Source organism: Diachasma alloeum, unplaced genomic scaffold, assembly GCF_001412515.2.
Source record: "Diachasma alloeum isolate Michigan unplaced genomic scaffold, Dall2.0 Dall_scaffold_00409, whole genome shotgun sequence".
Classification (NCBI taxonomy): Eukaryota; Metazoa; Arthropoda; class Insecta; order Hymenoptera; family Braconidae; genus Diachasma; species Diachasma alloeum.
Window position 1 is genome coordinate 200,532 of NW_021680548.1, and position 12,549 is coordinate 213,080.

The 12,549-nt window shown below is 39.4% G+C and overlaps 1 protein-coding gene across 4 annotated transcripts in view; it reads right to left on the minus strand.

Moving 5' to 3' along the window:
* LOC107042064 (N-terminal kinase-like protein) overlaps positions 1–12,549 on the minus strand; it is a gene marked incomplete at its 5' end in the record, with an annotated part of 139,881 nt that overhangs the window by 86,822 nt on the left and 40,510 nt on the right. For all 4 annotated transcript variants that reach the window (XM_015262937.2, XM_015262934.2, XM_015262936.2 and 1 more), the window contains 3 exon segments: positions 10,065–10,173; positions 10,260–10,528; positions 12,135–12,305. In XM_015262937.2, coding sequence (XP_015118423.1) covers positions 10,065–10,173; positions 10,260–10,528; positions 12,135–12,305 — 549 coding nt within the window.

Here is a 12,549-nt window from a genome sequence, read left to right on the forward strand (position 1 = left end):
AAGGGGAGGGGAAGAGGGTGGAGGAGTATAGAGGGGTCACACTCATGCCGACTTTATACAAAGTGTATGCAGCGGTGTTGACCAAAAGATTGGAGGTGGAGGTGGAGGAGAAGGGGATTGTACCGGATAATCAGACAGGTTTCAGGAGAGGTATGGGCACAATATACATCTTTGTACTCAACTATCTGGTCAATAGACAATTAGAGGAAAAGGAAGGGAAGTTGATGGCGTGCTTTGTAGATTTCAAGGCGGCTTTTGATTCGGTTAATAGGAAGGTGTTGTGGGGGTCATGAAGGAGAGAGGGATATCGGAGGGACTAACAGAGAGGGTTATGGAAATCTAAAAGGAGACAGCGAGTAAAGTGAGGGTAGGAGAAGACGTTACGGAGAAATTTTGGACGGCTAGGGGAGTAAGACAGGGTTGCCCGCTGAGCCCTATCCTATTTAACATCCTGCTGGCGGATTTAGAGGAGGTGCTAAGGAAAAGATGGAAGGGAGGGGTGAGTTTAGGGGTGACGAGGATTTTTTTGCTTGCATACGCAGACGACATGGTGGTGTTGGCGGAGGATGAAGCGGGGATGAGATTGATGCTGGGAATAGCAGGGGATTACATGAAGGGAAAAGATCTGACAATTAATGTGGAGAAATCGAAGATCATGGTTTTCAGGAAAGGTGGAGGGAAGGGGAGAGGAAACGGGAACTGGAGAGTGGCCGGGAGGAAGATGGAAGAAGTGAGGGAGTTTTGTTATTTAGGATACTGGTTCCAGTGAAACGGGAAGCAGGATAGGCAGGTGAAGAGTAGAATAAAAAAGGCGGGGAAGGTAATGGGACCAGTATGGGGAACAGGGTAAAGCAGGTTTAAGAAGGACTGGAAGAGGAGGCTGTGGCTTTTTGACACATTGGTATGGTCAGTGATACGAGGATGGAAGTAGAGGGAGGGAGTAGAGAGGTTGCAGGAGAGGTATATGAGATGAGTTTTTGGGTTGGTAGAGGGAACGCCAGGGTATATGATCAGGGAAGAATTAAAAACGGACACATTGAGGACAAGAGCAGCGAAAAGAGCGTGGAACTTTGAGGGAAAGCTAAGGAAAGGGGAGGGCAGCAGCATTGCGAGGAGATGTCTGAAAGAAATGGAAGGAAGAGAGAGTAAGACAGGGGCAGCAGGGTGGGAGGAATAGAGAAGGATTTTCAGGATAGAAAGAGGGGTGGGTAACAAGGAAGAAAAGAATACATGGGGAGAAGAGGAAGAGGAAAACTTTGAGGGGATTGAGAAATGGGAGGGAAAAGCAAAGGAAGGAAAGATGGGAGAGAATAATGAGGTCGACATCTAACAGATGGTACAAGGGGGTGGTGTCGGAGGAAATCCCGGAATATCTGAGGAAGGAATGGGGAGAGGATAGATGGAATAGATTTGCGAGATACAGGATGGGAGGTGGTTTGAGAGGGGAGAGAGGCTGGGAAAAAGACGAGGGGAAAAGGTGCCGGAGATGTGAGGCTAGTGAAGAGACATGGGCAGATGTATTAGAAGTATGCAGGTATGAAGAGGGGGAGGAAAGGTGTGTGTGGGAGTGGGTAACGGAAATCCTGAAAGAGAACGGGGAGGGAGAGAAGTGGATAGTCGAGTGGGAAAAACAAGGAATAAGTGCGTAGATTGGAGGGAGGTGATGGAAGGAATGAGGGGCGTGAAAAGGGGGAGAAAGGAGTGTATGTGAAATAGGGACAAGGGTAATGGATACTAGGAATGAGAAGGAAGAAGAGGAGTAGTGGATAGAAGAATGGTGATAAGGAAGGAAAGAATACGTNGGGGGGGGGGGGGGGGGGGGGGGGGGTGCTGGAATATGTGAGCGCTGTGGGGTAATCAAGGGTTTTCAGGAGAGGGCGGAGGGTGGTAAGATGGTAGGACTCTGGATGCAAAACAGAAATGTCGGAGACCAAAGTGGGGGTACCACTCGCACTCTCACTCTCTCGCTCAATCGATGGCAGTAGGCTGTTGGTATTTTGTATATATATATAGGATAAGTCTTGGTAGACATAATATGTCCATAGGAAGAATAAAACCAATTTTATATTTTTATATTTTAGATATTAAGCACAACAAATAATAATAAGAATAAGAATAATAATAAATAAATAATAAGCGCTATTTAGTAAATTAGTAAGTAAGTAAGATGGAAAGGTGGTGAAGATGGAATGAAAGCTCTTTATATCCATCAGGGGAATTCAAATAAAGAATATAATTACGTTCAAAAACTTAATATTTCAATATTTTGTATGTTGGTAGTATTCAGTTACCAAAGCAGTAAATACTTCTTACATAACCTTAAAAAATAGTAGTAAACACGATGTCTGCCGATAAGCAACATTTGAGGCACTGCATTCTTTTTGCATTTCAATTGAAGAAAAATGCTGCCGAGGTTACACAAATGATTTGTAGTGCTCTTAGAAGAAACGCTGTAACACATAAAACGTGTAAAAAGTGCCACCAGAGGTTTAGAGACAGAGATGTCGATCTTTTGGATCGAGAACGGCCGGGTCAACCGCAAAAATTCGGCGATGAAGAACTGGAACAACTCTTGGCTGAAAATTCTGCTCAAAGCCAAACAGAGCTTGCACCACAACTCGGAGTGACTCAACAATGCATTTCTCATCGCCTACATCAACTTGGCAAAATTCAAAAAAGGGTAGATGGGTTCCTCATGATCTGAGCCCCGAAAATAAGGAGCAACGACTGGAGACGGCGCTATCTCTGTTCACTCGATTTAAAAGAAAAGATTTCTTATACAAAATTACGACAACCCTAAATGCAAAAAATTGTGGGTGAATCCCGGCAAACCATCGATGTCGACTCCGAAACCTAATGTCTATGCGAGAAAAATGATGCTATCTGGTGGGATACGAAGGGTGTGATATATTATGAGCTACTTAAACCTAGCCAAACTGTTACTGCGAAGGTTTATCAACAGCTTATTCATTTGAATGATACATTGGAGCAAAAGAGCCATATACTGGCAGCGGAAGTAGACAAGTGTGGTCTCCAACATAACAACGCTCGACCGCATGTCGCCAAAGCGACTAAGGATATTATCTGTGAATTAGAATGGGAGGTTCTCCCTCACGCGGCTTACTCGCCTGATCTCGCCCCATCCGACTACCACCTATTTCGGTCTCTTCAACACCACCTAGCTGAGGAGCACTTCAAAACAATCGACGAGGTCCGAGAAAGCATCGATGAATTTATTGAGTCAAAACCGCCAAGTTTCTTTCGCGAAGGAATTCGTCAGTTGCCAGTGAGGTGGAGTAAAGTGATCGAAAATAATGGGGAATATTTGGACCGTTAAATGTCTTTTTGTTTTTTTATAATCAACTCTGATTTTCATGAAAAAAGCACCTTATTAATTTGTACACCTAATATTATAGTTAAGCCATTTAAAAACTCACAGGTGATTTAAATAGTGTATCTAAGGATACTTTTTATTACAGGGGCGTTCCATACTACTTCAATCAAATCAAAAGACTTTCTTCACACTTCGGGTACGATTGGCGTTCACTGATGTCCAGTAGTTCTCGATATATTGAGTTTTTTAATGAAACTGCGTCAGTCACAGATTTCTCCCGATACGCGCCATGTTAGGGAAACGCGTGGAGTGAATCATACCCAATGGGTCCTCAGCGTGGTATTTTCTTCAAAATTCAATCAACAATGAATTTCGGGATATTGCAAAACAGGTACTCCTGACTTTACATTACTTATTGACAATGAAATGATTTTCGGAAATGTCAATGGACAGTCAATTGGTGCATAAGGCCAACCGCACCACAGGAGGTGCCCCGCTTTAGGCGAGGTGAAATTTTACGTTTTATGACTCATCTATTGGCGGCATTATACAGTTTAGGTTTTAATTAGTGCAATGTACGTACAAAAGGGAGGAGTATATGAAGTGCCCTCCTGGAGATACAATAAAAATCGAACGTCAAACAGGTACATAACATTTATTGATGATGGAATCACTGATTGGCTCAGACAGAATGTGACCGATCATTCAATTAGCCACTGGAGAGATAATTCATTCTCACCAGAAGTGCATAAATACAGATCGCTTAAATTTTTGAACACATTTGTTGACGAGAAATCGTGACAAGTACTTAAAACCAAAGGGCTACGTGAACTTTCTCAAATTATGTCTGAAAATCACTTTCGAATCTCTAATCAGTCTTTAAACTGAGTGATGTGTTTCGTGCGGAATTTCCGGCAGGAATCGGTGATGGCCAGTTCATTTGCAATTCTTGTTCATTTGCAATTGAAGAAAAAAACAAAAACGTACAATGACACTTCTAAAGTCCTAGTTGAGAGCCACGTTGAAGAGCAGGGGCAATATCTTTATGTAGTTAGTGTGTGTGAAGAAGTGTCAGATCATCTGGACATACTGTCGGAATTCAGTGACTCGGTAACTCTGATGAAGAGTTCGAGTTGGCGGAGGAAGAGCGTCAACGAATCTTCATAGCTTCATTGTACCAATCTCTATCGCTCTGAAGCCATACGATCATCCCAAACAACTGGAGCCAACGCAGTGCTGCTAAGAAGAGAATGCTCCTCAGAAAGAAATAATGTAGTTGAAGAGATCGAGAAGAAGTTGAAGGATGCTCAAACATCGACAAATCGTATCAAATTACTGACAATGCTTCTCAAGTCATGGTTAATTTTCAGAATTCGGCAAAGAATCAACGTTCCGTACTACACAGCGCGCAGCGCTTATTGGATCAACCAACAGGAAGGAAATGGAGCTTCTGTCCCCCCCCAAAAGGACACGGCAATCGTCGGTGAGTTTGAATACAGAAAAACTAATCGAGGAATTTTATAAAACCGATGAAATTAGCCCCATGGTGTCCGGTAAGAAAGATTGTGTCTCAGTAAAGATTGACGGTGTCCGGCAAAGTATTCAGAAACGTTTGGTTTTAACTAATTTAAAAGAAATATACGTCGAATTTTAAAGTTTGCACAACTTCGTCCGCGCGAATCCATTTGGCCGATAGCAATCGAATTCATTCGGTTTGTGTTTATAAAATTCATGAAAATTTTAAATTATAATTACCAGGAATCAAAGCATTTTAATTACCGGACGCGCTCGATGCCTGCTCATTTCCAAGGGAATATTACCAAGTGTTGAGTGCAATTATGTATGAACAACCCACTTCATTGTGCCACTTCGGTGAATGCCCTAAATGTCCAGGCATAGAGACCAGTCAACTCCATTTAGAGGACATTTGTGACGTAAATTCTATTGAGTCAGCGACTTAAATGACTTGGACTGCTACTGACCGATCTGAATTGATCAAAAGGACTGAACAAACGGACTCATTCGTAACTAAATTGTGTATTGATTTGAAGGTCCTCCGACAGCATGATTTCGTTGCTAAAAGCCAACACGTATTTTTGAATCAATGCAAAGAGACTTTAAAACTTAGCGAATTCATAATTCTTGGTGACTTCGTGGAAAATTATAGTTTTCTAAGGCAGGGTGCTGTTAAAGATTATGACTGATCAAAAGATCAAGTAACTCTTCACCCAATCATTGCTTATCATCGAGATGGCATCGAGTTGAAGCACAATAGTTTTGTTTGTTTCTGAGTCTCTTAAGGTACTTCCGCAGTAAGAATACTTGGTGAAAATTTCGAAATGGTATAAAGACGCGATATTTGGATCATATGTTGTTGACCACATTAAAAAGATATTCCCAAAATTTCAAGTCCCTGGTCCACCCCATTTTTGAGATATGCATCGCCAAACATTCAATTTTTGTGTTTTTTCCATTTTTGACGGTGTATATCTCGAAAATGGGATGGACAAGGTACTTGAAATTTTGGGAATAGTTTTTGAATGTGCTCAACAACATATGATCCAAATATTGTGTCTTTATACCATTTCGAAATTTTCACCAAGTATACTTACTGCGGAAGTTTCTTAAGGCCCTACATACACCTAGATGGGTCAAAAAAATCATTTTTTGAAAAATATTTTTATTCGATGTATCATCCTTGAAGAATATTTTCTGAAAATGTCGCTTGAAAATCGCCGAAATTGACAGAGATACAGCCATTTGTAGCGGACCCGGTCAGTTTGACCTGAATGGCAGGTGCCCCGTTGCGTAGAATAGCATCGTCTCTCATACAGTTTCGGGTCCCTATTCTGCGCTCTCTCTCTGTCTCCCTCGCTTTCTTTAGGTAAATTTTGTATTAGCTTTATACAGTGTATAAACACACTCAATGGTTCATTGATAATTGCGTTACCTGCGATTAATGAAAAATACACTGTTGAAAATTTGGGCACTCATTAATGAACAATAGTAAATGTTTCCAGGGTGGAGCCATTCCCTCACATTTTCAATTCCCCCTATTTATATTTTCCTTTTGAGTGTTTGCGCATTACCGATGTTTTACCTGTTAATAATGACAGTAATAATGGTAAGTTCCGGCACTTTTATTGACGCCTAAAAACTAATTTTCCTTAGTCGAGTTTCGGAAGAAGTCAGGAATAGTACGCTTTAGTGAATTTCTTCAAACATATTTTTACTCCACCGTAAACCGCAAAAATCGAGTATTTCAATAGCTCGATAGTTTTTTCACAATAAAATGGGTGGTCATTCCAAAGTTACTAGAGCAATGCGTAAAGCTATAGGAGCGAAAATATATCTTTCGAAAAAACGAAAAATACCGCGCAACCAATATCAATCAGAACAGGAAAGTGCAAGTACCAGTAGGTCCGCTAAAAAATTGAATACAGCAGACGATGTACCACTTCTTAAAGCGGGATCCGTAACTTATCGAATTTTGAACTTTTTCACCGTTTTTTCATTGATATCTGAGTCTATGAAGTGTAAGAAATGCGACAGTGAAGTGTAATTCAAGTGCGATAGTACGCGTGGACTAGGTTTCAAAATCAGAATTGAATGTGCAGTATGTAAACCCGTTTCCATTCCTTCGTGCCCGTACATTAGAAGTGCATATGAAACCAATCGGAGATTCGTCTTTGCATTTCGGTTGTTAGGAATTGGTCTGAACGGAGTGAAAAAATTTTGTGGTATCATGGACCTACCAAAACCGGTAGCACAAAGCACTTATGATATGATAGTGTCCAACATTCACAAAGCTGCATCTGCTGTTTGTAATGTGCTCTTGAGAAAAGCTGTTAGAGAAGAAAGCCAAGAAACAAAAAATACTGGTGGCGATGACACACAGCTCACATGTTCTGGCGATGGGTCATGGTTGATACTCGGATAGAAGTCATTATTTGGGGTGGTAGCTCTCATCGGGTGGCAAACAGGGAAAGTCTTCGATATACTAGTGAAGTCTGCTTATTGCAAATCGTGCGAATATTGGTCTTCGCGTCAAGGTACCGAAGAATATGAGGAATGGAAAATGGACCATGAGAGTAGTTGCTCAATGAATCACGACGCTTTTTCTGGAAAAATGGAAGGGGATGGTATCATAGAAATGTTTGGAAGGTCAATCCAGCGCTACACTGTGATGTACAATAGTTATATTGGGGACGGTGACACAAAAACCTTCCAGGCAGTTACAAAATCCAAACCGTACGGTGAAAAAATAAAGATTATCAAGAAAAAGTGCATTGGGCATGTCCAAAAATGGATGGGCACGCGACTCCACGAACTTATCGGAGCTCATAAAAGACTAAGAGGACAGGGCAAGTTGACGGCAAGGATGATTAAAAAGTTATCCCTTTATTATGGACTAGCGATCCGTAGGAATTCAGATTCAGTAAGGATAATAAAAGAAGCAGCATTGGCAACCTTTTATCATTACGCATCAAAATCCTCAACACGACAAATGTCCGAAAGGCATTGATTCGTGGTGTTCGTGACAACGAGCAAATGCGAACAATAATTTGGAGGGCTATGCAAACGACTACGCATCTCTACCTGAGGACGTATTAGAAGCAATTAAACCAATTTATGAAGATCTTACAAGAGAAGAACTATTGGAACGTTGCGTTGGAGGGTACACTCAGAATAATAATGAAAGTTTACATAGTATGATTTGGAAAATATGTCCGAAAGAAGTAAATGGCAGTAAAACCACGGTGGAAATCGCTGCTCATGTCGCAGCTTATGTTTTCAATGAAGGGGCTGGGTCATTACTGAAAATTATGCAAGCGATGGAAATTATACCAGGAGTAAATGCCCATGAATGGGCCGTATCGGAGAATGAAAGAAGACTTAGCTTGGCGCTGCGCGCGAAAGTGAAAACGCAACCAAAGAAGCTAGACAGAGGAGACAAAACCAGAAAAACTCGGATGAAAATGTTGATTATGATTATGGTGCAGGGATTGATGACACTGTGTGAGTATTTATTCTTGAATATCGTATCATTTGATCGTGAGAAATAGGAATCTGTCACACTATATTCGATGGAAAAACAGCCAAATTTTTTTCAACTTCCAAAAATTCAAAGAATTTATTTTCTTGCATTAACATACTTCAAATATATCATAAAGAATTATTCGAAGCAGTTGATTCGATTATTTCAATTGAAGACTAGAAAAAAAAAATAATGGTCAATGTAAGAGCCTTGTTGGAAGTGCACTCCCGCTGCGTGAGCCCGAAGCAGTACCAAAACGTTGACTGCCGTTTTCTCGGAATGAGGTTTTTCAGGACGGTGCACACAATATTTGCAACACCAGCATACCGATTTGCCTGAAATTTTTTCTGAAGGTTGTTTACAGTGTTTTCTTGCCGCTGCCGAGCTGTTTTTTAATTTTTAACCCAACATTATTCGTTGTTAATGTCCAAAACATGGTGAAATTGTACTCCGAAATGGCACCAAAACTTAGATAAAGCATAATTGTTCCAAAAATTGAAAAAAAAAATTGTTTGAGACGAGAACGACACATCCTATTAATGTTATTTTAAGAATGTTTTTCATTTTTTCATTTCAGATACGACAAATAGTGATTTTTGTGTGCACGAGGGACGTTGTATGTGGAAATCCGAATTTCTTCGGCAGCCTCAAGATTGAATACATTAATGAAAAAAAAAATTTGAGTTTGTTGTAAATAAGCTCAAATATGTAAATTTTCAAATACATTTAACTGTTTTTTGATAAATGAATTATTTCTATTAGAAAAAAATGATTGAAAATCACCCCGTTCTGACGCCCTCCAAGTGTATGAAGGGCGTTAATCATGCCACGCAGCCGTTCATTTATTCCTCAGAAAAGTCATTAACCGCTCGAAAAGTACAAATCAATAAAATAATTCATTTTTCGAACGGTGCCAGTTCTCAATACAAAAATAGGAAAAATTTCATTGATCTCATTTACTATAAATTAGACTTCGGTAAGTGCTGAGTGGCATTTCTTTGCAACATCCCATAGAAAATCGGCATGTGATAGCATCGGTAGAACGATGAAGAGAGCTGCAGCTTGAGCGAGTTTACAACGACCGTATGAAAATGAAATTAAAACACCACAAGACTTTTATGAATTCGCCAAAGACTCGATAAAATCAACAGAAAGTATCTTCTGTACAAGTGAACAACATAGATAAGAAGAAGAGGCTTTGAAAACTCGATTCTCCAATGCTTCAACCATCACCGGAACCCGTCAATTTAATTTTTATAGGCCAATTAATAATACCCATAGTCTTCAGTGTAAAACTTTTTCTCTTGATGATGAATTTCAGATCCACAATGTCGCGTAGTATCAAATAAATAGTGAAATAGCCATGTCTGATGTATGTAACATTGTACATCTTCCGTAAGATCTCCACGGAGAATTCGAAATAGCAAAAAAATTCCCCACTAATATATGGATCGCCTCCAGACATTTTCTGAAATCGCCATTCCTGCACATTTTATAACATTCTACATCATTTCTGGGGAAACAGAATGTCGAAATCTGACTTACAATCGGAAGCGGAAATTAATTAATTTAATTGAAATGAAAAAAAAATGTTATTCACCTCTTTCTGTCTAATAAGCAATCAATAGAAAGTTATTAGAAATTGAGCGAAATTAAAGAAAAAATTACTACATTTTAATTTTAATAATTTACCTGTTGGCTCAATAGTTTGAAATTCATCGAGTTCCTGAAACTCTTGATCATCCCAACCAGGTTCAGAAGCTTCTGTACAGTCCTGAGCTCCCTCTCCAGCCTCTTCTTCCTGTAATACATTCAATGAATGAACATTATCAAAAATGATGAGAATAATTGATATTATTAAAAGCAGTGGTAGGAATTGAGTCTGACCGGCTCTTCTTCTAAACTCGTCCAATGATCGTGCGATTTCGAGGCAGTAGCGCATGTAGATAGATTACTCGAACTTGTGGTCGTTGTAGTAGAGGACTGCTGCTCCATATCTCCCCAATTATCAGCGTCCCAGTCCCAATCTCCATCAGAATTTGTGTGCCTCGTATGCTGAGAGTCATGATCATGATCAGGTTCCAATGACGTCATGCTAGTTGCGCTGCTCGTCGTTGCTGTCGTGCTAGCACTACTCTGAGAACTGCTTGCTTGTTCTAAACATTTAACAATTGATGGAAATATCTGATAACTTCCTGAATGGAGTTTTGCATGCAGATGAAGAAAATTCTTGCAAACTGTTACCGTACATTCTTGCACAGAGAATCTACCGTACATTTTCGTATCAAAAGAATAGCATGTTTTATTTTTTTCTTCAAACAATAATGATACCGTATTCGCCGTAGACTCTTGGGATGAAATTTTACCGTACATTTTCAACCTAATCATTGTGTTATTTCTACCGAATCCTTTGTTGCTCATTATTTTAATCATCTTGATCATAAATATAATTTTTCTCGATCCAAAAGTGATTCGCGGTTGTTTTCAGTATATTTAGAGAATAGAATATATGAAAATAAATAATATCGTAAATTTCTCGCATGTATTGGTGGGGATTGTTATGTACGGTATTTTGTCAGTACAGTCTGACGTACGCTTTCGTACTGTAATCTTCTTCGCCTTCCTGAATCGATTGTTTTATGAGAATGAAAAAACATTGTTTTACCGTACATTCTCAATGCATATCCTTCAATTTTTTTCAGTTCGATTTCGTCTGATTTTCGTCTGTTCCAATAACGCATCGGTTATCACTGATAACAATAATATACAATAGATGCAACCGATAAGTGATAACCGATGCGTTATTGGAAATTCAGAAATCCATGTGACAAATCGTACGGATATGCATTGACAATGTACGGTAGAACAATGGTTTTTCATTCTCATAAAACAAGCGTACGTTAGGCTATACTGACAAATCGCTGTACAAGGAACAAACGGTACAATGAGTATGCGAAATGTACGGTATTATTTATTTTCATATACTCATGCCGCAAACCTATAGTGAAAACCACCGTGAGTCCCTTGCGGATCAAAAACATTATATTCATGATCAAGATTATCAAAACAATAACTAACAAAAAATACAGTAGAAACTGTACGGTGATGACGTCGAAAGTGTACGGTAAAAATTCGTGCTAAGAGTTTACGGCAAATACGGTATCAGCAATGTTCAAAGAAAAAACTGAAGTATGGAATTCTTTTAGGACGAAAATGTACGATAGATTCTTTATATAAGAATGTACGGTAAAATGTAATTATTTCTACGGTATAAATCTGAAAATTATGGAGTACGGTAATGGACTCGGATTTCGGTGGTACGAAAGACTTCGAAATATATTCATTTCTACGGTATACGGTAATTGACAGATTTTGTCAATATGGTATATGTTAGAGTACCGTAGAGTTACCGTATAAATCTTGAATTTTCGATGTACCGTACGAATAGGAAACTCGCCGGACCAAATCTAAAGGCTGTATCGGTGCACCAGCGAAAATCGGCGCAGCGACAGATCGCTCGCATAACCTGTATAATCTATAAGCCTTGGGTTATGTAAAATAGATGAGTAGAGGAATGGGGAAAAACTGCGCTCCCTGCTAGTTCCTTATTCGCTCGTTTGCAAAACGAATCATCATTTTAAAGACATTTAATTACCCTTCAATTAACTGTTCCGCAACTCTTTTACTGAAATTGTCAGTTAAACAACTGTTTTTAAATTTAGAAATAACGTACAGTAATGGTTGGGTTTTTGAGAGACGTACCAAGTGATGCAGGTTTGTTAAGTAAAATTCGTGGTGCACCGTGATGATTGGAAGACTTTGGTGTATCCGATTGACTTCTGTAAAACTTAGCTGTCATCGTGGTTACAGCCCAACCTGCCCACGTTGCTGCTGCGTTGCTGAGACTCGGGGTCGCAGTGTTGACATCAGCCTCTGTTTAATAATGAAATAATTGGATAAGTACAATATTCATGATTTTTCCAAGAGCCTACATCACAAATTTGACTCGGGCCATTAAAATTTTGGGGAACAACTTCTTGAAATTGTGTTTTCTAAAAAGTATGATAAGGCATAAAAAATACTTATTTAAAAATTTGTCCCTTAAAAAAAATCCATGTAACGTATTCTGTACTCGATCTATTCTGCTATAATTTAACTTTATTCATAAGTGTTAATA